The sequence below is a fragment of the Trachurus japonicus genome, chromosome 14 (assembly GCF_045865225.1).
Source record: "Trachurus japonicus isolate A0001 chromosome 14, Traja_1.0".
Taxonomy (NCBI): Eukaryota; Metazoa; Chordata; class Actinopteri; order Carangiformes; family Carangidae; genus Trachurus; species Trachurus japonicus.
Genome location: NC_140920.1, coordinates 21,155,527 through 21,182,609, shown reverse-complemented (window position 1 = coordinate 21,182,609; position 27,083 = coordinate 21,155,527). Strand labels below are relative to the sequence as shown.

General features: G+C 41.5%; 1 protein-coding gene across 12 annotated transcripts in view; it reads left to right on the top strand.

Moving 5' to 3' along the window:
* Window positions 1–27,083, top strand: part of clip2 (CAP-GLY domain containing linker protein 2) — a 48,701-nt gene that overhangs the window by 6,001 nt on the left and 15,617 nt on the right. For 8 of the 12 annotated variants that reach the window (XM_085798321.1, XM_085798326.1, XM_085798324.1 and 5 more), the window contains exons 3-8: window positions 6,410–6,918; window positions 15,404–15,528; window positions 17,612–17,825; window positions 20,557–20,754; window positions 20,869–20,972; window positions 23,662–23,722. In XM_085798321.1, coding sequence (XP_085654447.1) covers window positions 6,410–6,918; window positions 15,404–15,528; window positions 17,612–17,825; window positions 20,557–20,754; window positions 20,869–20,972; window positions 23,662–23,722 — 1,211 coding nt within the window. Of the gene's footprint in view, window positions 1–6,409; window positions 6,919–15,403; window positions 15,529–17,611; window positions 17,826–20,556; window positions 20,755–20,868; window positions 20,973–23,661; window positions 23,723–26,781; window positions 26,887–27,083 lie in introns of all 12 variants that reach the window. The other 4 variants (XM_085798318.1, XM_085798317.1, XM_085798313.1 and 1 more) reach the window with 1 other exon arrangement.

The window sequence follows — 27,083 nt, the reverse complement described above, 5'->3', positions numbered from 1 at the left end:
CAGACCCCAAGGCAGTGCTGCTCTTCTGTCTAACCACAAACAAACTTCTGCTACAGCCACAATTGTTAGATTTCATTAATGAGATCAACATTTATCCCCTAAAAAGAGTTTAACCAGCCGGTGGTGGACCTCTAAAAGCCATCGGGTAAGTTAATTAGCGGTCGTTTTCTCCCCGGGGTGACGACCGTAGGCTGGCCGGCGGAGCACGTCAGGAGCCGGGCTGCTGCCTCTATGATGTTGCGGTCGCTGCTCGGACCTGGAGCTTCACTTCTCCGAAAAACATCGGGGCAAACTTCTAAACAGCCGTCGTTTGGATAAACTAACCGCACATTGGGGATCTAAACAGTTACTTTCATTCATCCTTTCATTTTCTATACCGCTTATCCTGCACTAGGGTCACGGGTGAGCTGGAGCCTATCTCAGCTGACTTTGGGCGAGAGGCGGGGTACACCCTGGACAGGTCGCCAGTCTATCGCAGGGCTGACACATATAGACAGACAACCATTCACACTCCCATTCACACCTATGGACAATTTAGAGTCACCAATGAACCTAACCTGCATGTCTTTGGACTGTGGGAGGAAGCCGGAGTACCCGGAGAGAACCCACGCATGCACGGGGAGAACATGCAAACTCCACACAGAAGGGCCCCAGCCGGCCGGCGGGTTCGAACCCAGAACCCTATTGCTGTGAGGCGACAGTGCTAACCACTGCACCACCGTGCCGCCCACAGTTACTTTCTCGTATGAAAAAATATAAAACTTAATAACGTCACGTAATAACAGAGCCAGTCCCAATATTAGAAATTCTCTGGTAATAACAGGCTTCAGGCTTCAGCAGGAACATTTCTGTTGTCGATCGTCGCTTCCAGTGACGACACTCATCGGCCAATCAGTGGAAGGCAGTCGGCTGACGTCACGTTTTAGTAACGCTTCGGCTCGCTTGGAACCAGGGCTGAGGTGATACCAAAAGTGTACCTGGTTGCAGGTACTGCGTGCTAGTGGAAACACGCAAATAGCGCGCCGAGCCGAGCCGAGTCAAGCCGAGTCGAGCCGAGCCGTGCTAGTGGAAATGCGCCATTAGACATCTGGAAATGATCTGTGACGAGAGATTGGACCAGACGTAACTTGGCTTCAGAATAGTTTTAAACATCCACAGAGATTATTAAGATGTCTTAAATTGCTAAATTACAGATATGTCATTTAATATTGTCTAATCAGAACAAAACTTAAAGCAGAATTAAGCGATCCGGTCGTTTTGGCTAACTCCTAGTCATCCGATGGAGTTAGCAGTCCCCGCCCTCGTCCCTACGTCACCACATTCACGCGCATCCCTTGGCTGCACACACAGAGAGGACCGCCCCTTTATGCCGTTCTCTCTCCTCATTGGATAAAGGTCGTAGGATACAAGGAAAGTTTTCTCCTCGGCTTACAGCAGAGCAGAGTGACTGACAGACCCGTGTTTCAGACCAAACACTCTATGTAAGTGATTGCTGTCGGAAGATATAACTATTTTAGACTTATATTAACACAAATATTCCGCTTACTTCTGCTTTAAGTTATTGTTTCATTTGAGTTTCACATTGGGAATATCTTAACTGTATCTATAACTAAATGGTTTGTTGTTGTTACTCAGATTAAAAGCAGAAATATTCCAAATATCCATTTCCTCTTTATACTGGGCACTGGTGTAAGTGTCTGCTAGTCAGTTAAATAGCTGTTATGATTAATTGATGCTCTCTTGCCACCTCATCTGTGAAACACTCATAAGATATGTTTGGGACGACTCCGGTGCCTCAGAGAGGACATGGAGGGATTAGTTTCCTGCCCCAGATAGTCTAAACACCGACCCGGCCTCATGCTCCAAATCTCAGCCGCCCCCTGTTTGTTGGTTTTAGCCGAGGAGACTGTGAGAAGGGTCCGCTGTGTCGGAAGTTGGCAAGAGTTTGCTAAATTTAAAGCGTTTGAGCCCCTGGAGGAAGCTGCCGTGGAGGAGTGAATGGAGGAGAAGTATGGCAGCCTTTCTCCGGCTGCTTTTGAAGTGAAAACAACAGAGCTGTGCCACCTCTCGTGATGCCACGTCTCCTGTGAACCCCGGGAGCTAGTTCCTCTACAGAAATAGCTCTGCTGTAGTTTTAGCCTGTTGCCTTACTGGAGAGATTTTGCAGGTTTTTTTTTTTTTTCCATGTGTTTAAAGTTTTTCCTACTGTATGTACAGTATCTGCACTTACCGCACCTCAAATGCCAATTTGCATTAATCCACTAGTTATTTGTTCCCTTTTCATTTTTGGCTTTAAAATCATAGCTTACAACAGCGAGGGTGGAAATATGGCAGAGAAGTGGATGACCTGCAACCAACCGACCAGATTAAATCAGGACGTGTGCTAAAGGCATCTGTGTGTTTCCACGTTGTTGTACAGCGTCTAAAACCAACACAACTACTATTGCGTCGAGTGGCCCTATCCTGCGTGTCACCCCCCCCCCCCCCCACCGCTGCCTCCCATTTCCTGTCTCTCTCTCAACTGTCCTGTCCATTAAGGGTGAAAAAGCCCCAAAAATATACTTTAAAAAAAAAACTCAGTCACAATGTGGAAACAACATGAATGTTGTGCTCAGAGCAGCTTTTTCTAATGTTCTCCTTATTATCAAAATTACTTCTCATAACCTTTCTAACTACTCTAGGTCACTCTATGTGGATGGCAGCTAACACTTGCAACCTAATACTCTATGACAGTGACATCAACAACTGAAATGTACCAATTTACGTAATTGTTCGGACCTAATGTGAATTTTCCTTTGGAAACAAATTTTGGTAACACTTTATTTGACGCCTATCTCTATAACACATTATAACCATACTTATAATGAGTTATAATGCAGTTATAGTACTGTATAACAATAATTATAAACACACATGAATTATCATAATGCTTTATAACAATAAGCATAACACACTATAAAGCATTTTATCATGAATTCTAAGGTCAGGTATTATAATACGTTATAATTGTTAGTAAGTCACTGACAATGACCACATCGATAATGCATTATTAGTTATAATGTTTTATAATTGGCTTATAAACGTGTATAACTATCATTATAAACACTCATTAATCGTAAGGGTTTATAATAATACGCATAAGACATCATTTTATAATGGTTTATAAGCATTTTATAATGGTTTATAAGGTCTTGGTATTATAATAGAGTTATAACGCTCTATAATGTGTTATGCTTATTGTTATAAAGTCTTATGTGATTTATGAGTGTTTATTATGATAGTTATACACGTTTATAAGCCAATTATAACACATTTTAACTATATTTATAATGCATCATAAATGTGGGTATTGTCAGCCAGTTACTAACAATTATAACGTATTATAATACCTGACTTTATAAGTCAAGATAAAATGCTTTATAGTGTGTTATGATTGTTGTTATAAAGAATTATGATCATTTATGAGTGTTTATAACTATAGTTATACAGTGCTATAACTGCATTATACCTTAATATAAGTATGGATATAATGTGTTATAGAGATAGGCGTCAAGTAAAGTGTTACCCTAATTTTTTCAATTTTCCAACACCACGTGAATGCACCATCAGATGCATATTGTTGCTGTTTATGAAGTTACATATGGTCAGATAATGAATTTTGTTGTTATTCATTATATTTGATAATTTTAGATAATACCATGGGAACTTACTATATGCTATATATATGCTATGTTATGTGCAGTTGTTGCCATAGATCATTGATTTAGTCTAATATAATAACAATTAATGCAGATGAACTCAGACCCACAATCTGATCCATACTTGTTTCCAGTCCTCTGTGCTCTGGAATACTGTAATTATCTCACATCTATTGTTAAACAATGGATTACATTGTATCTTGTGGTATTTTCTGCATAATGACAGAATCCTTTGGCTGCTGGTTTCCTTGAAGTGTGCAGTGAGATTACCTGGAAACTGACCATTTGAAAACAGCAAATTGAAAAGAAGTCAAAAAACACTCAGGCTCAACCCCCTCCATCTGTTGTTGTCTGCGCTGCTCGGCCATGCACAGCTGCCACAACCACTGCTGGAGACAACAACACAATATCGGCCTTGACTAACTGATGGTAAGGCCCATTTAAAACAAAACAAAGCTAAACAAGTTAGGCGGCGAATATGATCGTCATTGTGGGAAACAATCATAAATAAGCAGAGTTAAAGAGGCCGGAGAAAGAGGTGTGTGTGTGTGTGTGTGTGTTTGTGAGTGTGTGTAACCAAAGTAGGGAGAGATGAGGGGATAATTGGGGGGAGGAGGAGGAGGAGGAGGAGGAGGAGGGACGGGAGGAAGCTGTGGAGGTTTCATTGTGCAGAGCTGATGAATAGTGGGATTCAGATGGTGGTGGGAGGTGGCCAAACACAATAGTGAAAGTAAGGGCTGTGTTTCCAGTCTTCCTTCTGCCGAGGATCCTTTTGCCCTCTTTCTGCTGTTGCCTCAGCAACACAAATCATGGGTTAGCTCAGGTTTTAAATGCTGCACAGGGTGGTGAGCTGCACTGTTTCAACCCTCACAATAATCACTGTGTAATTAGTATTACAAGTCATACATAGTGTTACTAAAGGGACGTGTTTAAGTTGAGTTTGCTGATTTTTTTTCTTCATTTTTTAAAATATTTTGTCAGTCATCCATCCTGATAAAGGAACCAAAACAGATGCATGTGAATCATTTAGGCCTGTGAACAGTATTGACCAAAATAAGTTAATTATTGACCTTTTTCAAACAGACATAGTGTCTGTCAGGCTTCTCAGTCAAGGTTCATCATGGGAAATGTAAGTGTGTAGTGCTTTTAGGTCTAATGTTATGGTATCCCTGCAGCATTGACTTTAGTGCAAGTGCACTTCCAAAACTACAGAAAAAGTAGAGGCGTATATACGTATGTAAAGATTTGTATGTGACCTGTGATGATCAAAGTTAAATTTTTTATTATTTAAAAAAAAATGTATTTTAAGATTTGCTGCTTTAACCATTTTCACAGATCATTTAGAGTTTAAAAGTTGTAAGTTTGACCCATAAACTATTTTGTCTTTAGCTCAGACAGTCAAATTAAAGTCAGGATAAAGTGTGATATTGAATCGTGACCTTGTAAGTCTCCGAACCATCTCCGGTGTTTTGGATAGAGAACATGATGCAACTTCAGAAAACACTGTGCAATGTGGGTCAGACACAGAGGCTGATGCTGATGCTCCATGTCAGAGATCCATTATGACACATTACTGATCGTTGAGGGGCCAGACTGCTCTCACTGCGTTGCTATTGTCAATATCTTTTGTTCATCTGTTTGAAATATGACACGACACAAAACACAGCAAAGACCTGCGGGACGTTCCAGTTTCGCATTTTTTTTTAAAGAGAATTACTTTAGTCCGACTAAAATCGTCAGCAACAGTTTTCTCCTTAAATAGACTTCAGCTACATTCCTGAAAACGTTCAAACTGTATCATCAAGATAAAACCTCTTCGAACTTGTACCCATTTGCATTTGTGCCGAACGCGTCTCACATAACAACATATGGGAGCAATTGGGGCGTAAGGCGCAACCACTGGGGCCCACGGAGCCCCCGGGCCCTCTCTCAGGGTGTCGGAGAGACAGCCCTGGCACCAACCATCCCTGCACAGACACATACACACAACAACACATACACACACACACACACACAGATAAACACAGACTTTTACTGGCAGTGTGGTGCAGCAGACCGCGTGCTAATGGTGCCCTGCTCAGTTTACAGGCTGCTGTGGAAAACGCCAGAGATCCAGCTCATCTATGTGTGGAAGAGGCGATCACAGGGCCGGATGGTAGGGTTAATCACCGGCACATCACAGATACGCTCCCTGACCCACTTTTCAGGAGGAATTAGAGTAACGCCTAATCTTGCACAAACTGCACTGTTATGCTGGATGCTGCCACACAAGCAGGTTTTTTTTTTTTTTTTTAGCTGGCATGACACGGTCAGACAGGATGAATGGTGTGAAGGCGATCCTGCTGGACTGAGAATGAGGATGCTCTCACAATGTATGCACTGTTTACTACTTGCAAGGGTTTTTAGGTGGTTTAAAGCACTCATTTTGTTCCCATCAACAGTTTAAAAAAAAAAAAAAGTATATTTCTAGGGAGTTTTGCCTTATTTGACAGTACAGTTGAGAAAGACAGGAAATGAGAGACAGAGAGAGGGATTCGAACAGGGCCGACTGCACAGAGGACTGTAGCCTCTGCATATGGGGCGTCTGCTCCGGGTTGCACTGCGCCACATGACGCCCCAGCCCATTGACAGTTTTATTCCAGTGTTGTTCATTGTTTTTTTTTTCACATGATGAATAATCCATATTTTCTCTCTTTCTCATTTGTCCCCAGACATTCCACTGAAGCCCACAACACCAACTAAAATCTCTGAAGAGGGCGATGATGTTTTGGGGGACTACACTGTCGGTGAGCAGGTCTGGGTCAACGGCGTCAAGCTAGGAGTTATCGCCTACCTCGGGGAGACCCAGTTCGCTCCAGGACAGTGGGCGGGCGTGATACTGAATGACCTAGTTGGCAAAAACGATGGGTCAGTGGGCGGCGTGCGCTACTTCGAGTGCCAGCCCCTCCAGGGCATCTTCACGCGACCCTCCAAGCTCACCCGACAGCCGGTGGGAGAAGGGAGCGACAGCCACTCCACCGACTCGCTCTCGGCCCAGAATCAGACTCAGCAGGGCGGCGGCGGCGGCGGCCCCCCCGGGCAGCGGGTGGTGGTGCCACTCAGAGAGGGTCTGCTCAACAGCGCTGTGAAGACGGGCAACGAGTCGGGGTCCAACATGTCCGACAGCGGTTCAGTAAAGAAAGCAGGAGATAAGGATCTAAGAGTTGGAGACCGAGTTTTGGTGAGTGATGGATCACAACTGGTTTGTTGGACTGGGTTTAATCTTTTATAGTCCAGTCTGTAGAGACAGAAAAGCCAGGAAAGCACAAAATATCTCTGACCAGGCCATATATAGAAAGATTGTAGAACTGGGTCATTCATTCATTCAACAGTATTGTTTACATGTCGGCATTTCAGGAAGAAAGAACATATTCCCTCTGTGGTTTTCCATAAATATTAGTTGTGGGAATATCATATACCAAAGATACCAGTTGGGTTTTGTTGGAGATTTTTTGTCTATACACACTTATCCTTTGCAAGATTGATGGGAGTGGGTGCGTGTGGTGCTGCAAGATGCACAGTACAACGTTACAGTCTGGGTATCAACCCAACCAGCACGTCACTGGGTCAATACCAACATTCTTCAGCAACATACAAACTAGAAACAAGTCAACATACAGTATAAAAACAAGCAACGTGACAGAGTTAATGAAACCAATAACAAGAGCCACGAAAAAAACAGAGAGGCCACAAAGTACTCTACAGGTGGTTTATTGTAGTTTTAGCAACAGACCACAACGAGTAGCCTGTCATTTTCAGGGCTGTGTTGGAACTGGACCCACACAGTTAGCTTGATATCTGAAGTCTGAAGTCCTTGTTACAGCCTGGTCGCACTGGACGCGGAACTGAAGCGCAGCGCCCTGGAGCGGAGGCAGTTTCAGATAGGCGCACATGTTAACCGGTCTGCCTGGTCGCACATCTCGCGCTGTGGAGCGCAGTGCGCGCGCCTGCAGCGCTTCAGATCGGTTCATTTCTATTTTTCACGCGAGCCGCGAGCGCCGAGAGCGCCGTCTGTCAAGCTGGATAGACCAGATCGTACCAGACAGGAAGTCGGGCACAGAAAAGGCGAGAGAATCCGGTCAATTTTCAAAATAAAATAATTAAATGATGATTAACTAAGTTGTTGCTTGTCCATCTATACATATTTGACCGTTGCGTCTGCACATGAGACACACACACACATGTTTAAAATGATGTGTGTGTGGAAAACCGAGTGAATACGAGTATGAACGACTGCAGTCAATGTCTGACCGGCGCGGAGAGAGGAGGAGAAGTACGCTCCCAGTGCGACCACCCAAGCGCCCGAGAAGCCGCGCGCAGCTTCAAGGGGTGACTGGGTTAGCGAGGTATGTTGAGTAAAGCCAGGCTCTCTTTTAACCCGGCTAGATCACCATATGGTCCCGGCCAGGTTATGTTCAGAGTTTAATCATAAAACTGGCGATAAAAGCACCGCTGTTTCACTGTGTAGCCTAACTCATTTACAGCTGGCATCAGCTTTACTTTGAAAGTCCAGTGGAGCTGGATCAGAACGGAGCGTTTGTACGGAGGGAGAGATCAGCTGATCCGCTGCTGTTAACTTTCTCTCTGAGCGTCTCCGCTGAGAGTTGTCTCCGCCTCCTCACCCGTTGAGCTGAGCGTCAGGAGCTCATTATAATACTAGACTATAGCCTATATCTTATTTTTTATAGTAGAAGTTGTCCACTCACAGCAGGACAGATGGATAATCGGTAAAGTTAATAATTTCACTTAATGTGGCCATGAATAAATCAATTTCGATGTTTTGCCTGTTATATTTCAGTGTTGCCCAAACGCAAATCTTGAATAAGTCTTTGTTGTCTTTGTACAGAGACAATATGAGATTTGCTTGTAGCCACAGCACATAAAAAACCCACTATTTTCATACACACACACGTACGCTCGTATTCTATAATTTCGATCAGTGAAATATATGAAAACAATATAAAATACAATTTAAAATAACTTGTTGCTCAAGTTTATTTTATTTAAATGAATAAAGCTTCATATTTAAAAGTAGCGCAATGTTCAGCTGTCAGAAATTAACAGCAGCCTCTTCTCTTGACATATTTGCAGCAACACTGATGCTTCAGGCTGCGACCGTGCTTTTTTATATCGCTCATACTCTCTCCATTAAAACAACCTGCTCCTCTTGGCTGAAATCAGCCCGTTGTGGATCAATTTCGTGCGGAAGAAGAATCATATGACGCCAAACGCCCTTTGATGTGAACGCGCACAGACCATAAAGCTGAGAGCCGGACTTAACAAACCAAGTTGATAACCAGCTTTGTAGTACCGTGTTAACTCGGGTTGGGACTTCAGGTTTTGTTGAGCTGCATCATGAACACAAAGCCTGGCCATGTCGAGCCTCCTTCGCAGTACAGGCCTCCGGTCAATTTTCAGACCCTTTTCAAAATAAAACACCGCGATTAACAAATACTAGAGGCCAATGTGTGTGTTTGTAGCCTATTTGTGTTTATTTAATCCAAACAGAGCGTGCGAGAGATGAACACACACCTTCACATACAACCCCCCCTCCCCGACTCATCCACCCTCCCAAGACAAAACGGCTAGGGGAAACACTGTATACTGTATTTGTGGTGAAAGAGATGTAGTATTTTGATTCAGTGTTGATATGAAAACATATTGATTGATCAAGTCTTTCCTGAGTAGATGTTTAGGTGATTCCTTCCAGCATCATTCAGAAACACTAATGGACACAGTCACTCTCTGCTAGAAAGTTAGATCAGTAGATCGATAACATTTTCATATCTGTTGTGTTAATACAAAGCAATCGTTAGCAGCAGGTTATTAGCTTAGCAAGATGATTTAAAATAGGTAGAAACTATAGCTGGACTCAACTAGCTGCTCTGAAGCTTTTCAATGATTAACTAAATTTAATAGTATATAAAAACATATGGGTGGGACTATTTCTTTGTAGCAAAATGGGGATTTTTGGATTATATAGAAAGACATACAGTATGTGCTTCGTTAGTGAGGAGCTTTATTACAGTTGTAAGCAGACTTTAGCTTGCTGTTTTCCCGTTTCTATTCTTTGTGCTAAGATAGGATAAACTAATTTAAAACCAGCTTGCAAACTGTTGAACTACATCTTTAAATCACTGTCTGTAAATAGGCTGGGCTGCATAATTAATCATGTGCATATGTGTTTGGTACAAGACCCAACAAACATCATATCTATTTTACAACTTTATTAAGTGAAAATGAAAAGCAAAAATAAGCATTCACATTTTAATCTCAATATCTGCCCATATAATCACAATGAGATGCTTTTTTTGCCTAACTTGCAGCCCTACCCTCAACATGTGTAATTTAATGGGTTTTTGTAATTATTTGAGACTCAGATAATCCATAGTAGCTGAAAATAGATGATGTTTCAGAGTCCCAGTGGATGGCTAATTACAATTTCATGCAAGCCTTAGTGAAGATAGATTGGTGCGGTGTAACATGATGCGTAGTTGAAGCCCACAGGGAAGTTCTGTTTTTCCTTATTCTGTCTAATGCAACAACTCAACCTTCCCCATGTCTTCTTTCCTATTGTCCTTCAGTAACCCAGAAACTGGTTAAAACGATGTGGTATTGAGGTTGGCATGTGAACATCTGCAAGAGATAATATTTTTAACAGCTTTTTGGTTGTTTTACCATCAGGGTGTACAATGTTCAGCTTTCCATTTACTGATGGGCACAGGGGATAGTTACATCAGATCCTGTGCAGTTGAAAACGGGGAGCTGGAGAAGCCTTCCTATACTGGTCAATATTGTAAATCACTCTGGATTACTTTCAGCACTTAAGAGAGGAGAGGCCACTGCTGACACATTGATCAGTGAATCCATCTATTTTCTAAGCCTCTCCCATGTAATCTATCTTACTGCGGTGGCGTGGATGTGCTGCCATCCAGTTGTCTCACGCCCCTCCTCTGCCGCGGCTGGAAATTCAACACCACCTTGAAAATTTTGTGAAACGAGCACAAAGCGTGAAACTCGGATTACACGCCGTGGACACAAAGCAAAGACTGTCTTCCATCACCTTGTGTTGAATTATGTGCAGGAGAGTGGTTTCACTCATCATTGACATTTTCTCCAGCAAGAAGCATCCTTGACACTTTGACCACGCGGTGCCTGGTTCTGGTCTCCTGCAGAGGAGCAGGCTATAATCTTCAACACAAGGTCAAACATCTTCTGTTGTGTCTGTGTCCATGGCTAAATTATCTGGAGATGACTCAGAAAACTCGACCAAAAAGAGCTGCAGAAATATTTCCAAACCACAGAGGCTAAACACATGATTAGTGTCTCCATTTGCTTTGGCACCTTTTGACGTACGAGCACCACAGGAAGCACAACACTGCCTCTTCTCTGCAAGCTGTAGTGTTTAACCAGAGGCCATCTACGCTTTCATTTAGTACAGTTTACAGGAGTGTTTTCTTTCAGTGGCGTTGCATGTGATGTGTATTTTTTAAATCACTTAAATGGCCTCTAGTCAAAGTGATTGTCCCTTAACACAAGCATGATACGGAATTAATTGCATGTACATGGAGTCTAGGCTATTTTTTAAAACAGGAAGTGAGAAATAAATTAAAGCCAACTTGAAAAAGAATTAATGAGCTGACTCTAAATTAAGTTTCATGCAGCAATGCATTAACAACACACCAAGATTTTACTGGACTATAGACTTTTGTCATGTAACTATTCATTCATTTATAATATAACCCTTCATTGTTAGTCCTCTTGGCCAGCTTTGTTGTAACAAGTAACAAGGATAAGAGTTTACAGCCTAGGGCCTAGGCTATTAGTTACATGCTCATGTCAGCATGCTAGTGCAGTGTTTATGTTTGCTGCAGTTGAATGACATTTGCTAATTAGCACTAAAAAGCTTTCATTAGTACTGATTAAACTGCGTAGCCTATTATTTATCTTGATAAATTGTTAATCTTATGAAATGTAAGAAGATACAGTGAAATATTTTTGTTTTAGTCACTTGGAAGCTCAAAAAGTTATTTATCAGTTTACTGTAATATTAGACAAGAAACACACCAAACAAACCCTCTTTAAAGGGACTTGGGGCAGGATTCATGAAAAAATACACATGCATTTGAAGTGTTTTAATGCTAATGGGTGATGAAGCGTTCAAAAACTAAAAAGAAGGAGCCCACCCACATATCTCTCCATTGCCTTGAACAGACTGTATGCTGCATAATGCGCTGCAATTCGGAGTCCAAATTTCCTGCACAGTCCTACGGTTGTGACGTCAGATGACGCTGAATGCGCATCCTCATGTGCATTCAACTTTGACTTGTGACTGGTGGAGTCCTTGCAATAAACAGTCATGTGAACAGCGAGTAAAGAAATAACTTGACTTTATCAAGAAGCTAGAGCTAGCTTCTTAAAGAGGGTTTGATGTAGCTCTACCTCTGAGTCCGAGCTAGCGTCTGACTAGCTCACAGCTAGCTTTTACTTCTGAAAAAGATTATCAAAATGACTGCCTATTCCTTTTCTATTGATTAATTACAATTAATTGATCAATTGTATCTGTAATTAGCTAAGGCTGATGGAAATGGTTTAAGTTTTGCTAGTAGTCACTGACTGAACAATTAGCATATTTTAGGCTGGAGCCCAACCCTAACCCTATTTACCAACCGACCGACTCACAGGTTTAAACCTCACAATCATAATAGTCACAAAGGTGTACAGTTTAAGTCATAGCAGTTTGGTGTTTTCAAATGAAGCAACCAGGATAATGTAATGCTTGAACCACCTTTTGCATGCAGCTTTTTTGGATGAGATCGGTAACAGGAGCCAAGACGGAGGGCTTGTGCTGACTGGCTGTCTGAGCGCTGCTGGTATTTTGACACTGAGTCACTTAGACACCACACAGTCACGCTGACAGCAAACCATCTCAGTTTAATGTCTGGTGACACAGCAGCGTTTCTAGCTACGCTTCCCTCTCTGGCCTCTGTGGTTGAAGAGAAGGACAAGTCAGCAGAGGAGTGGAGTATTAATTTGACAATAGAAAGCTGAAGAGTGACTCACCACACCCTTTGGTTTTCATGTTGAATCCGATCGACTCTGGAAGCACCCTAGACAAAAAAAAAAAAAAATGTTATTGTGCATGTTTGGTATTAAATCTGTAAATAAGAGCAGATGTTGTGTGAAAACATCTGTTGCTGGTCTTTGCAAATTCCCACATCCTGCACATTCTGCACATTAATGTTACAACTGCCTGGGAATGGGGACCTGGCATTGCAGTTAGATAAACCATTCGATCTGTTAGGGGTGAATAAGGGTGATTAATTAGATGCAGGATTAAAATGTAATTTTAGGAAATGATCAGGGAAATCAGTGGCGAACATATATCTGATTTGCTTTGTCAGGTAACTTTGTGTGCTTCTTGGTGTGTGTTTGGTGTTTTGTTTCTCTGGTGGTCGGTGTTCTTCTTAAAACGTTAGAGGAAGTAGTGCACAGTGGGGTGTTTGCTCACCCTGATGAGTTCTTGTGTCTCATACATGTGGTCGCCATGTGTAAAAGATATTCAGCAACTGGTCTGTTTTGCACGCTGGCTGACCCAAGTGGCCGTGTCTGTGTGTGTATGTGTGTGTGTGCATGTGTTTGGATATTCGGACCATCCTCCTAACAGGAAACTGACTGTTAGTGACTGGGAAGCTGTAACATGTGCAAATGTGGCACCCTGAATATATCAAGGAGGGCGGATGGGTCTGGGAGTTTTACTTTTCTGGAGTTAACTGAGTTGAAATCAAACAAAATGTGCAGTATACTCTTTAAGTTCATCCATTATTTTTCATTGAGTATGGAGAGTAGAGCTGAAACAATGAATCAGAGTTAAATGACAGGCAGCAACAGTTTTGGTGGTTGATTATTCATCAAGGAAAAGAAGAGTCCTCTATAGTTTCATCTCCTCAAATGTGAGAACCTGCTGCTTCTCTTTGAATCAAAGAGAACGTGAAGCCAACACGATGCGTTTGTGTCACTCAACATTTCATAGACTAAGGGATTCAAATTAAAAATTAAAAATACCCCACTGCTCAGGATGTCACCATGTTTCTCCTGCATTTCTAATGTTGGTCTAATATATTTGTATAGTTTAAACCTGGAGGCTGCATGTTTTGTGCAAGGCAACAAAAACTCCTCTGACTGCAAAAGACAAATCATATCACTGGGAAATATATTAAAGGTCTATTAATAGCCTCATATTTTGGCTCATGTATGTGTGATTGATTGGTGCTGGCATGCACTAAGTTGGGTGATGTGGAAAGAAGACTCTCCCGCACAGGAGGAGTTGGCAAAGAAACATATCACCGCTGAGCAGACAGTGGTGAATCAGAATAAACTTGTTATTCAGCTGTGATAATACACTGCATTCATTAGTCCAGCAAACTGCCCAGATTTAAGGCATATTTGCTTTTTTTTGTCAGTTTACTGCATCTGACAAGATTTCAGCTAATTTAAAAGTTGTTGCTTTTTTTTTTTTGCACAGCAGACATTTTGACTTGCAGGGAAAGAGCAGATGTTGCTAATGATATAAACAACTGTTCTTTTCTACTCTAAGTGTCCCATCAGGTTTTTGAAAGTCAGCATTGTGCGCAACACCAGGACCAGGTTCCCCAAACAGAGGTGGCTCAATTAACCCAGCGGCCATTCATTTTGATATTTACACCTGTGATTTTCTTACTGTCATGTTAAAATGTCTTTGAAATTTGAACAAGACCGGTTACACTGAGCAGATATAGTCACTCAGTCGTCATTTGACCCTTGAGGATTAAGTTTTAAGTGGTGAATGATGTGAGAAATCATCCTCGGCTGGGAGCTTAGAGAAATGATGCCACACGCACGCACACACACGCACACTCAGCTTTGGGGAGGACCATCCAAAACAAACACTGTCATGAACATGACTGATGTATCATTGATGATCATGGTGATTAAATGACTGCCTGCTCTGTCTATGCAGGGACTGTGTGTGCATGTAGAAGTGTATACTATGTGTGGAGAGCAGAGCCTGACCAACCCTGGACTTTTCGAATAATAACATATTGGCCAATATTTGTTTTTCTAAACATAACATTTTAGAAAAGGATCATATAAAGAGGACATTTTGCAACTAGAAAAATACAGTCAGTTAATGTGGTTGACAAATTATGTGACACAGTTTCAAAATGAATATATATCTCCTATTTGCAGCATTTCTCTGCTGTAGTTTCTGAGTGGAGTCTCTCGTGGCTGTAATGAACCTTCTCTCATCTGCTGCTGAGACCACAGCGCTGCCATATCTAAGGAATTCAAAGCATGCGCTGCATTATCGTCACTCCTTTGTCTCTAATGTCACACATGATGAAAAGGGAGGGAAGGAAACATTCAGTTTCAGACATTTCCTTAATGTTAATGCAGCAAATAATGAATAAAGAAAGATTCTTCTGAAGTTCCAGCCAAGTCTCAAGTCTCTGACACAGAAGCTGGTAACTGGAATTATTTTTCAAAATAAAGTAGTGAATAGTTTATCCCAAGAGAAAGGAAATTAGGAATGTATCTGAAATGAGAATACTTCCACAACAGCCTCAATGTGATGTGTTGTATTGACTCATCACTGAACAGTTGTGTGTTTTCCTGTGTGTCATCAGGTCGGAGGGTCAAAGATGGGAGTCATTCGCTACATGGGAGAGACAGACTTTGCCAAGGGTGAATGGTGTGGGGTCGAGCTCGACGAGCCCCTGGGAAAGAACGACGGCGCAGTAGCTGGAACTAGGTATACACACACACACACACACACACACACACACATTATGTATGCCTCAGGCTCCCCAAATTCCTTTGCTTTTTCCCCTAAAAGGAAATCGAGGTGAAGACTGTGGACCCTTCTATTCAGTTTTTTGTTCTTTCATCTATTTGTCCATGAAATCACTCTGACTGACCCTCGAGGTCAGAGAGGGTTGTTTTTTTAACACTGTTGATCACATATAGTACATCATCGTTAAGATTTACCTTTACCAATACATGCTTTTCCAGTGGTGTGAAATCTGTTCAAATGAGTGAAATACTGCAGGTTTACAGATGTTTTGGAGAGCAGCCAGAAATTTAAAGCCAAGAGACAAAAATGGAAAGAAGTTTTCTGCAGTAGCTCTGTCACTGGCACATTATTTATGAAGGAGTCCAAATCCAGATGCACTTTCTTTTCATACTTAGGTTAGGTCTAATTGTTCCAGAGTTTCTAACCTCACCAGTATAATCCTCAAATAGTCTAATTCACAGTTTATTTGTTCAAGTTTATGGGTTTTTAATAACAGCAGGAAGAGGCCAGAAGCCCAGAGGGAGTGGGGTTATTTCTGGCTGCTACTGAAACTGTGTAAAAGTGTGTTCACTGTTAAAGTAAAACTGCATATAAGCTCATTTTGTAAGTGTTGAGAATGAAAATGTCAAGAACATCATGATTGGTGCTCGGTGACCTTTAAACTGTTTACATCATGCAAATTTAATGTCAATCTAAATTCTTTAGCTCCAAGTAACTGAATGATCAGAAAAAGTAAAGAAACTTCTGACTGATCATTTATTTTCAGCTCCTGCCTGTAAAATATCAGATTTATTTGAGTTGCAAGCTTCACAATAAAATGATAATTGTCAGAATGATACCAAACACAGGAGCAACAGAGCAGGAATTCCAAGACTGAAATAACATCAATCAAATCAAATCAAATGAATATAAGTGAGTCTTGGGATGTTCAGGATTGTAAAAGTGCCATTTGAATTGGATAGAAGCTCCATTGTGTCCAAAGGCTGAAAGTACTACATGGAGTACTACATAGCGCCTGATGATGGATAATTACTAAATTTATACTTAGCTTTTAACTGGGAGCCGATGGAGACGGGGCACCATTAGAGTATTTTGTCAGAAGTCTGACTGCAGAATTTTAAATCATCTACTAATAGGGTAGAATGTACGGAATCACAGATTAATATCTCACTTTAACAACATAATATACTGTAGGTCTGACTTAAACTACTCAAGTATCCTTGGATGAATTAAAGAGACTTTAAAATGAAACATAAATTCCCTGTTCCCAGCCTGTTATTGGAGGATAAAGGTCCTGCAGGTTCCTCTGAGTGCTTTCTGGGCCTCTGTTTTATTGTGCATAGTATGCTAAGAGAATAACTCTACTGCTAATGTCATGGATTTTATTTTACACTTTAATAGATGATTATAATGATACAACCATTAACTTGAGGGATGTAAGACATATTCACACCCAAATATTTTCAGATTTCAGACTTGTTTGACATCTTTATACTGTATCAATAGAAATGTCAGTGAACATCCTTAATAATATTGTACAGTTACACACTGTTTACAGTATGTCTTCATCTTGCTTTTATTGACAACATTGAATCTTTCACCTTGTTAGGAAGATGCCTATGACATTTTCATTTTCCACTTGTCAATATTAAAATTATAGTCAATCAATAATCAACTCTATCTTGTAAATAAGAAGTCTTATCAGAATAAGCAACACAAAAAATTCTCACAGTGAACAAAAATATCTTATACTCTTAGCCAATAGTTAGTGCTCAACACTGAACAATAAACATCTCAGTGTTTTGTGAAACAGTCAGTCAATGTATACAAAATAACTAGAACATGCTTTACTCAAATGGTGAAATTGAGAACAATAACGATCTTACACAATTTTCTTGATTAAGAGCGGTTGCCCCCCTGTGCCACTATGGAAGACCCGCCCCTGACTATTAAAACAAAACAGATTAATACTCTGTATTTGTAAAGCAAGGCTGTGGTCAGTTCCTAAATCTCTTGCCCCTGTCCTCTGTCTCTGCTACAGGTACTTCCAGTGTCTTCCCAAGTTTGGCCTGTTCGCTCCGATCCACAAAGTTATCCGCATCGGCTTCCCCTCCACCAGCCCGGCCAAGGCCAAGAAGAGCAAGCGCGTGGCGATGGGCGTCTCCTCTCTGGCCCACAGCCCCAGCAGCTCCTCCATCAGTTCAGTCAGCTCGGTGGCCTCCTCCGTGGGTGGACGACCGAGCCGAGCTGGACTGGTAAGACGACTGCGATGTGCTTCAAACACACACTGAGAGCCGAGGGGCTGTTCACACAGAGCGGGATGAGCCGTTCTTAAAGGAATTGTTCAGCGGGTTTGAGAAATGCGCCCAAGCTGACGCTTTCCTGCAGAGTTAGAGGAGGAGGTCGAGACCACTGTCGTGTCCGCACACTAATTATGAAGCCACAGCCGGTCGTGTCCTCACCCTGAGGGTGACAGGGGAATCTCCCAGAGGTCACTGCTCATCATCACCTCTTGTAAAAAACACAACAACTCATACTTACACTTTGGCTTTTGTACAAATGAAACAAACGAGATGAGACCAAACTGCCTCTCCCTGTTTCCAGGCTTCTTGTTAAACGAAGCTAATTGGCTGCTGCCCGGAGGCTCATATTTACCGCACAGACACAACAGTGGTTTTCATGTTGTCACCTAACTCTCAGCAAGAAAGTGAAAAAGCATCTTTCCCCAAATAATTCCTTCAAAGTAGGTAAGTGAGTAAGTAAACTTTGTACTTCTGTAGAAAACTTTCAGGAGCAGATTTTGAAAGTTGCCTTATCGGTGTGTGATTGAATTAATCAAGACAAGGTCAAAACCTAGAACTGAACATGGCTGGACCACTTGTGGTCAAGTTGCAGCATTACGTGTTTATACAAACTTCAATAATGACAGAGGTGAGGCTCAGTGAACTGGAAGTGCTCCTCTGCTTCCCTGCAGCTCCAGAGCAGCCACGGAACCAGAGGAGGTGTTAGTAGCCCTAAGCCTGGTCCAGCCGTGTACCAGGTTTATACCCGACCCTGATAGAGAAAAAAAAAAGGCTCTGAATCCAGAGACAGAGGCTCCAATTTTGCAACACTGCAGGCTGTGAACGCTCCCTAATAAGAACCTGTTTGAGCCAAATCATTTTGTAACAGCCAGTAACATCACAGACAGTGGGGGAAACGTAAAACACAGTCATGGGGCGTTCAGGTGACTAATCGTGGAGCTTTGATCACTAAGTCAGTCAGTGACAGTCTCCATTGCAGGGCCAGCATATAACATACAACCATCATTTCAGTGGCCAAACATGTTCACAACACACAAAAGTGACATGTATTGGCATATACTGTATATATTTAGCATGACAGATCTTCTAACATGCAAGATCTTGAACACAATTTTAAGAAACCTTTAAATTTACTATAACTTTCCTACATTGGAGTTTCCTTTCCTTATTAAATATACAAAAAAAGAAATTGTTGCAGATAAAAGTTTTTTTGTTTTTTTTAAACTTTTACTCTGTGAGTCTCCAGTTTCAGACAGTGGGGTTATGAATGAGTTGATTGTATCTGAGCTGCTGAGCACTTAATAATTTGCATTTTGTTGCCAGGCAGCGTGAAGCTCTGTTTTCAACACGCTGCGTCTTTAAGAGTAATGTCCTCGGCGACGGTCGGTAACAAGCTTAAAGCGAATGAGACGTCAGGATATCTCACATTGATTTTAGCTCCTGGCCCTGAGCCAGATCTGGGATGGAGAACACTCCCCTTTACTTTACTTAATTGTTGGCAGCAGCTTCAGACAGAGCTGAAGGCAACCTGATCACACAGCACAAAACGCTCCGACTCACCGTCATTCCTTAAGCTCTCGTACCGCAATTATGCCATAATCAGTTTTGTCAGCAGCGGTGGGGAAGTCGTCAGTGATTTGCATGGGTAAAATTTGCAGGTGAACATGAGCATCTGAGACACAGACAAGTTTCACCTCCCATATTGAACACAGTGTTAAAAGCCTCAGTCTCTGCATCAGGTGCTGCATAAATATTAATAACATCGGTCAGCAGTTTTTCTCAGTGAAACAAAAACCTACACAAAAGCAAGAATCCACGCACACCATCCGTGTTTTTGATATCACCAGGACGTCGGCTCTTTTCTTCAAAATGCAGGATTGTTTTTGTTTGTGAAGTGTTTTTTTCTGCTTTCATCCAAACTTCTAACAGGTCAGACAGGAATCCTGTCAAAGAGCATACTCTAGTGGTGAAAGAAAACGTTGCATCTTTCATTACAAATTGGATGCCTGTGCTTTTTGATCCTATACTTTCCCCAAACACTGAAATATTCCCTGAGAGAATAAAAAGAAAACAAGGGCTCTAGGCCAAGGTTGTGAGATAAATATTTATAATTTAAATTTCCACGTCGAACTTGTTGTTTCACCGCAAACTTCCTCTCTTCAGGAGGAAGCTACTCACACACAAGCCCGTGTATTTCTTTGTTTTGCAGTTTTTAATTTCACCTTAACACGCCTGTTTTTGTTTTTTTTAGGATTTGCTCTTTACTGATCATGAAATTATTCATCTGTGATCACATGAAAGTGAAGTGTCATGTGTCAGATGAACAGAACAGTTATTTTACTGATCAAAAACATGAGTTTGACTCACAAAGCAAAGTTTTTTCATGTCGAGATGACAGAAACTGTTTCCCGTGATCATGAAATAAATATATATTGTGATCTTTGAGACAATAAAGTTTGATGTCAGAGGATCAGACGCATGCGATCTGAGACACAGACATGATTTGCTCGTCTTTTCTCGACCCTCTGTGCATCAGTGTCTCCATTTCTTCCTGCTCTTTCTTTTCTCTTTCTCATCCTCTCACCCATTTAAGCATTTCACCCGTTAAATATTTCATCCCCCCTCCCACCCCCCTCTCCCCTTGTCCACGTTTCCTTATGTTTTATGCTCTTTCCCTCTTAAGCTGACAGAGACGTCGTCGCGCTACGCCCGCAAGATCTCCGGCACCACGGCCCTCCAGGAGGCGCTGAAGGAGAAGCAGCAGCACATCGAGCAGCTGCTGGCCGAGAGGGATCTGGAGCGGGCCGAGGTCGCCAAGGCAAACAGCCACATCTGCGAAGTGGAGAAGGAGCTGAGCGTCCTCAAGGCGCAGCACGTGCAGGTACGGGGACGGAGACATTGATTGTCTGCCAGAGAGGAGCAGGGAGATCAAGTTAGTAATAACAATGAATCTGGTGTTACACCTCATCGTCTCCTCTCCGCTTCCTCTCCGCAGTATGTGACGGAGAACGAGGGCACGCTCCAGCAAGTCAAAGCCGTGTTGTCCAGCACACAGAAAGACAAACTGGAGCTGGCCAATCAGCTGGAAGAGGAGAAAAGGTAAAATCCAAAAGTACATTCTTCCATTATCAGATATTAAATGATGCGTTTGCTCCTGTCGTCATAGACTTGAAGGTTTTCTCATTTTATTTCAATTCGTTTTCAGTGCTGACACTTATATCATCAACACAATTAAAAGACGTGTTTATCTTGAGACCATGAATTCATGAGGGAATCGATCACAGTGTTATATTTTACTTTAATTAAAGCCGCCTCTCGTCAGTCATTAAACAATCCAACAATTAAACAATCCACTTCCCTTTTTCTTATTTCTCATGTAGACTAATGTTTTAACTGACTTTTTAATATTAAAGCTACAGTTGGTAAGTTGACGAAAGTGAACGTAAACTCCGCGACTTGTTTGGAAATTTCAAGACAATACACCCTCAGGTCTCTCAGTAGCCATAAACGCACCCACAGAAGACGTACCGTACCCATAGCAACCAGAGACTCCAAAACGATCTCACGTCTCTCTCACCATGAAACACACTCTTCTTGTGTGTGTCTGCGTGTGTGGAGGGAGGGAGGGGGGTTGACAGAGGTGAAAAGAGGGAGCTGATGGTGTATCGTCTTGACATTTCGAGGACTTTACTTTTGTCAGCTTACTACGCCGTGTGCGAGCTGCGATTGGCTGCTCCTACTGCTCCCTCTACCTGACTGGTGGAGAATCGTCGGTCGCGGTGGATTTTGGCAAATATGATTCCAGGCTGTAGGTGGAGCCACAGGAGTTGGATTTTGTCCTAAATTACCCATTTAATGTCCAACTATCAGAATATAGTGACAGTTCCAGCAAATATGACTGAATAAGCAACTGAAGCTTTAATGACATGAATATAAAGTAATGAGACTTCAAGCCCACTCAGGGTCAGTGTGAAAACATAACACTCCACTCAGGTAACACACATGCTGCCGCCGCTGCTGCTGCTGTGAGAGCAGGGACGATAATTATAAACTGTGAGAGCCCTGAAACACTAAAAGGAGCAAAAGGCAAAATAACTACCCACTCGCACAGTGAACTTAAATTACACACTGTTAAAGTAATTTAGAAGTGAACCCGAGTGTATGACGGCTTGCAGTTCAACAGTCGTCTATTATTTCTTCTGATGTTGTCATGGACGAAAAGACCTAAAATGAAACTCTACACATAGTACTTGGTTACTATATAAGCTACAAATTCAAACAAATCCAACCCCATATAAGCAGTTTGCACTAGATACTGTATGTTTACTTGTGTCACTTTCATGACTGTGTCTTAATGACAAGGCTGGAGTCAGGAAGTGGTCAGCTTACTTTTAGCTTTAGTTTAGTAATGGCAGCCCGGTTCTGTCTGAAGTCTAAACCACACCTATGTACACAAACAGAAATATAAACATGAAAAACCTGTGGTTTCAAAAAAAAAAAGTTTGATGCAGGAACTATTTCTGGGTGAACAACAATGTGGCGCAGGGCCGTCACTGTCTGTGAAGCCTGAACTCACCAACCAGATTTTACAAGACAGGGCATCTATGAAGTAGATCTTAAATCAGAAAATGGTGCTTTTACATTTTCTGGGTGGATCTATATATATATACAGCGGGGAAAATAAGTATTGAACACGTCAACATTTTTCTCAGAAAATATATTTCTAATAGAGCTATTGACATGAAATTTTCACCAGATGTCGGCATCAACCCAAGTAATGCACACATACAAAGAAATCCAAACATTAATGTCCATAAATTAAGTTATGTGTAATAAAGTGAAATGACACAAGGAATAAGTATTGAACACATGAAGAAAAGGAGGGGCAAAAAGGTATGGAAAGCCAAGAAAGCAGCTGGAGTTTGTCAGTATTTAGAATGTAATCCTGTCTCCTATCAGTGCAAAGTAATATCTGCTGGTTTAGTCCTGATTGATGCCTTTTAAAAAGGTTTCTCACCACCAAGGTGTCAGACAGCTCTTTGCTATTACCTATCATGCAATACTTATTGTCTAAGAGCTGTCTAAAGACCTACGCAACCAAAGATTTCAGACAGAAGAGTCAAAACAATAATCAGAAGGGTTCCCTAACAGTCCAGGACCACTGGTGGAGAGCTTCAGAAAGACCTGGAATCAGCAGGTACAGTTGTTTCAGAGAAAACAATAAGTAATGCACTCACCCGCCATGGCCTCCATGTCTTGCGTGGTGTGTGTGCATTTTTTTTAAAAGGCATCAATCAGGACTAAACCAGCAGATATTACTTTGCACTGATAGGAGACAGGATTACATTCTAAATACTGACAAACTCCAGCTGCTTTCTTGGCTTTCCATACCTTTTTGCCCCTCCTTTTCTTCATGTGTTCAATACTTATTCCCTGTGTCATTTCACTTTATTACACATAACTTAATTTATGGACATTAATGTTTGGATTTCTTTGTATGTGTGCATTACTTGGGTTGATGCCGACATCTGGTGAAAATTTCATGTCAATAGCTCTATTAGAAATATATTTTCTGAGAAAAATGTTGACGTGTTCAATACTTATTTTCCCCGCTGTGTGTGTGTGTGTGTGTGTGTGTGTGTGTGTGTGTGTGTGTGTGTGTGTGTGTGTGTGTGTGTGTGTGTGTGTGTGTGTGTGTGTGTGTGTGTGTGTGTGTGTCAGTTTTAGTGTTGGTGAGTTTGTTATTCTACTTTCAACAAGACTTAACTGATCCATTTTTTACTTCCAGGAAAGTGGAGGACCTCCAGTTCAGAGTAGAGGAGGAGTGCATCACCAAAGGAGATCTGGAGGTATTTATCGGCATGGTTAATAACCTATAAACTCTCCATATAATGAATGTATGTGTTTCCTCATACTAATGATAATATCACAGGGCCATGTTTGAGCAGACGGTTTGTCATGCTGAGTAACGTCAGACAGCACCGTCAGGTTAACACAAACCCTGGAGACAAAAAGGACCCTCTGTGAAGGGTTGATGCAGAACTGATGATCATGTGTTTGGGAAGATGCTTCATCAGGGAGGACGAGCTGGAGCAGAGGAGCTGTGGAGCCAAAACTTAAACTAAACTAAACACAATTCACTAAAAAAAAAATGTTTTTTTCAAAAACAAAACCTAATTTCTGAACAAATGCACAACATGTCTAATGCATCACGTGTGAGATACAAATAACAACATGTCATACATTGATTGATTGATTGATTGATTGAATGCTTTATATAGGTGTCCTATACTTTATGGTGCCAAGCCGGTATGGGTTTATAAGACACCATCCAACAACAATAATCAGGATCTAGAGCATTCAGTTTCCTTTACCAACTGAATAGTGTCCTCTGTATTGGTGGTCTGGCTTTTTCTAGAAATCCTAAATCTGCTCAAAGAGCCAACCCAACATATCACATCAGACCAACAAAATAAACAAAATAAATCGGGCTCTTGCACTAAATTTTCTTAAACTTATGCTTTCACAAATCACTGTACAGCAGACAATAAAACAGAAAATGAAACCGAGGCAACGTAAAGTACAAAGACACTGCTCTTCAGGGATGTCTTTATGTCTGCCTACTTCAGTTGCCAGTGTTGAGGTACAAGTTCTTAGCCGGGCACACAGGGACCTCTGTCCTCTCTTTAAAGTCTCACATAAGGCTCTGTGTAATAATCTTCTTTGATTATCACATAATTCCAAAGTTTATCATTCCAAACCTCCTCTTTCCATTGTTACAAGTAAATAATGTATATCTGAGCGTCCCAGTGGTTCACTTGCTCGAATGCGTATTATGTAGGCTTAGCTCTGATCAAGTCTGACCTGCAACCCTTCGCTGCATCCCTTCTCTCTTCCCCTGACTTTCCTGTCTCTTCTCACTGTTCTATCCAAATAAAATCAAAATAAATTCTCACACAGTAATTCACCCTCCACAACAGCAGGGGGCCCTATGAGTCAATCTGAAAGCACCAGGAGGTTCAGAGCAGACTTCAAAGTAAGACAGACAGACACTGACTTACTCCAGATCCAACAGGGTCTTCTGGTGAAGTTTTCCCCTCCAGCTTCCCGTTGAGTTCAGGGACCAACACTCTTTATACTGCACCACAGCACAAGATAAAGGGCCAAAACGTCTGGGCCAGGATTTCACACAGAGCCTCCATCCAAACACCTGATTGGCAGCTTCTTCTGTTATAACTCTGCTTGTTATAACTGCTTACCCCAGCAGCACAGAGACTTGATGAACAGAGCTGTGGTTTTTCAGCCGCCGTAGATTTTTGGGATGGAAGTCAAACAAAAAAAAGTGAGGATTTAAAAACCATGAATAAATCGCTGACTTCACCGAATGTGTGAACTCGTATCTAATTTCTAAGCACAGCTGCAAAGTCTGAACCCCGTTAGATAAAGTCCACTATCTGTGCTCTCGGCCGCCCGCCCCTTGAGAAAGAACCTGAATGGATGGTAAATATAATTTGTTGACTTATATTAATGTGCTGCTGGCCGTCGCTGCACTTAGTTTTTCGAGGTATAATCCAAAAGAACACACCTGTGGTTGCACATTCGACATTTTAGCCTTAAAAACATCCTTCAGATAAGAATACTTTTAAAAAAAAACTAATTTATGCCACATCTGCAGTTTCTGTCTTCATACTGCAACATAATGATTAATGCTTCCCTGTTAAATTATAAATCTGGAAATATTTTATATTTTTCTCTCAGTGCTTTCAGACACCCAGTCTGGTTCCAGCTGAACATGTAAATCTTTAAAAACAGTATATTAACTTTGATTTTTTAATGATTTCTTAAAACCAGGGTTCCTACACAAGTATGGAAAAGTATGGAATTTGATTTTATACTTATGTTTATTATGTCCAGGTCTGGAAAAGTATGGAAAATGGAAAATATTGTATGGAAATAATATTTATCTTAATACTTATCTGGGTTTGGTCTTATCTGAATTCCTTTGGGTTAATTATTTTGTATGCACTATTGTACCTAGCTACAATCTCCTGGAATTATTTGGTGACATAATGGCATACAAATTTAGAATAATGAAAACAAATGATTAATTTTATTGCATCATTTATTTATTCTCAAACGTCACAAATTATTTGAATGTTTTTACCGGGAAGTCTGGAAATTAGGGTTTGGAAAAAGTATGGAATTTTGAAATTTCAAACGTGCAGGAACTCTGTAAAACACCTGAGCACTTAAGTTATTTCAGTACACATGACTCAAACAGGCGCATTTAGTACATTGAGTGGGGAACTATTTTCAGCTGCGGATGAATACACATTTAGCGTTCTGGTTCTTACAGCAGCAGAAACAGGGCAATGTGTGTGTGGGGGAATAAATCAAATATACTGCAGTGTGTGTGTGTGTGTGTGTGTGTGTGTGTGTGTGTGTGTGTGTGTGTGTTCATGGTGTTTCCAAACCATGTTTATTAATGTGAATAAATATTTAAATTAATGAAATATAAAGATTATAAAATGTATGGGTGTGAATATCTAGCACATGATCAAAGCGGCCGTGTGCAGCACAGACACGACTCTAAGCACTTCCACATGACCAGCGATCACAGACCGGTCCTTCCCTGCTCTTCACTGCTAGATGCACTCTCTCTCTCCAGAGTCTGAAATCAAACTGTTCAGATGTGATCTGACTTTGCTCTCAAGCCTCCTCACTTCAAATCTTCCCATCATATAATCAACTCAGTTCTTGCACAGTGCTGCTGTCTACAAAGCTGCCCTTTCATCATCTGTTGACAGTCTGTTCTGATCTTTATCGTTCCCCTCCGATCTTTATGGCTCTCTTTTCCCTTTGAGTCTTTTTTCCCCCTCTCTGTCTTTCTCTTTGTCTCTTTTTGTAGACACAGACGAAATTGGAACATGCCCACATTCGTCAGCTTGAGCAGAGCCTGCTCCTCGAAAAGTCGAGAGCAGAGGCACTTCAGAAAGAATTAGAGAGGAGGAGGGTAAAAAAAAAACACACACACAAAAAAAAAGCACGAGCCTCTTGCCTGTAGCCACTGTTCTGTGTGGTTCTGCACCTGTTTGCTTCTTTGTTGATGGTAGCATAACTCACAAGCTGCACAGGCTCCAGTCGTACGCCACCTGTCTCTGGTGTCCAAACCTGCATCGAATCAAACCCATGAGACAAACTCATGATAGA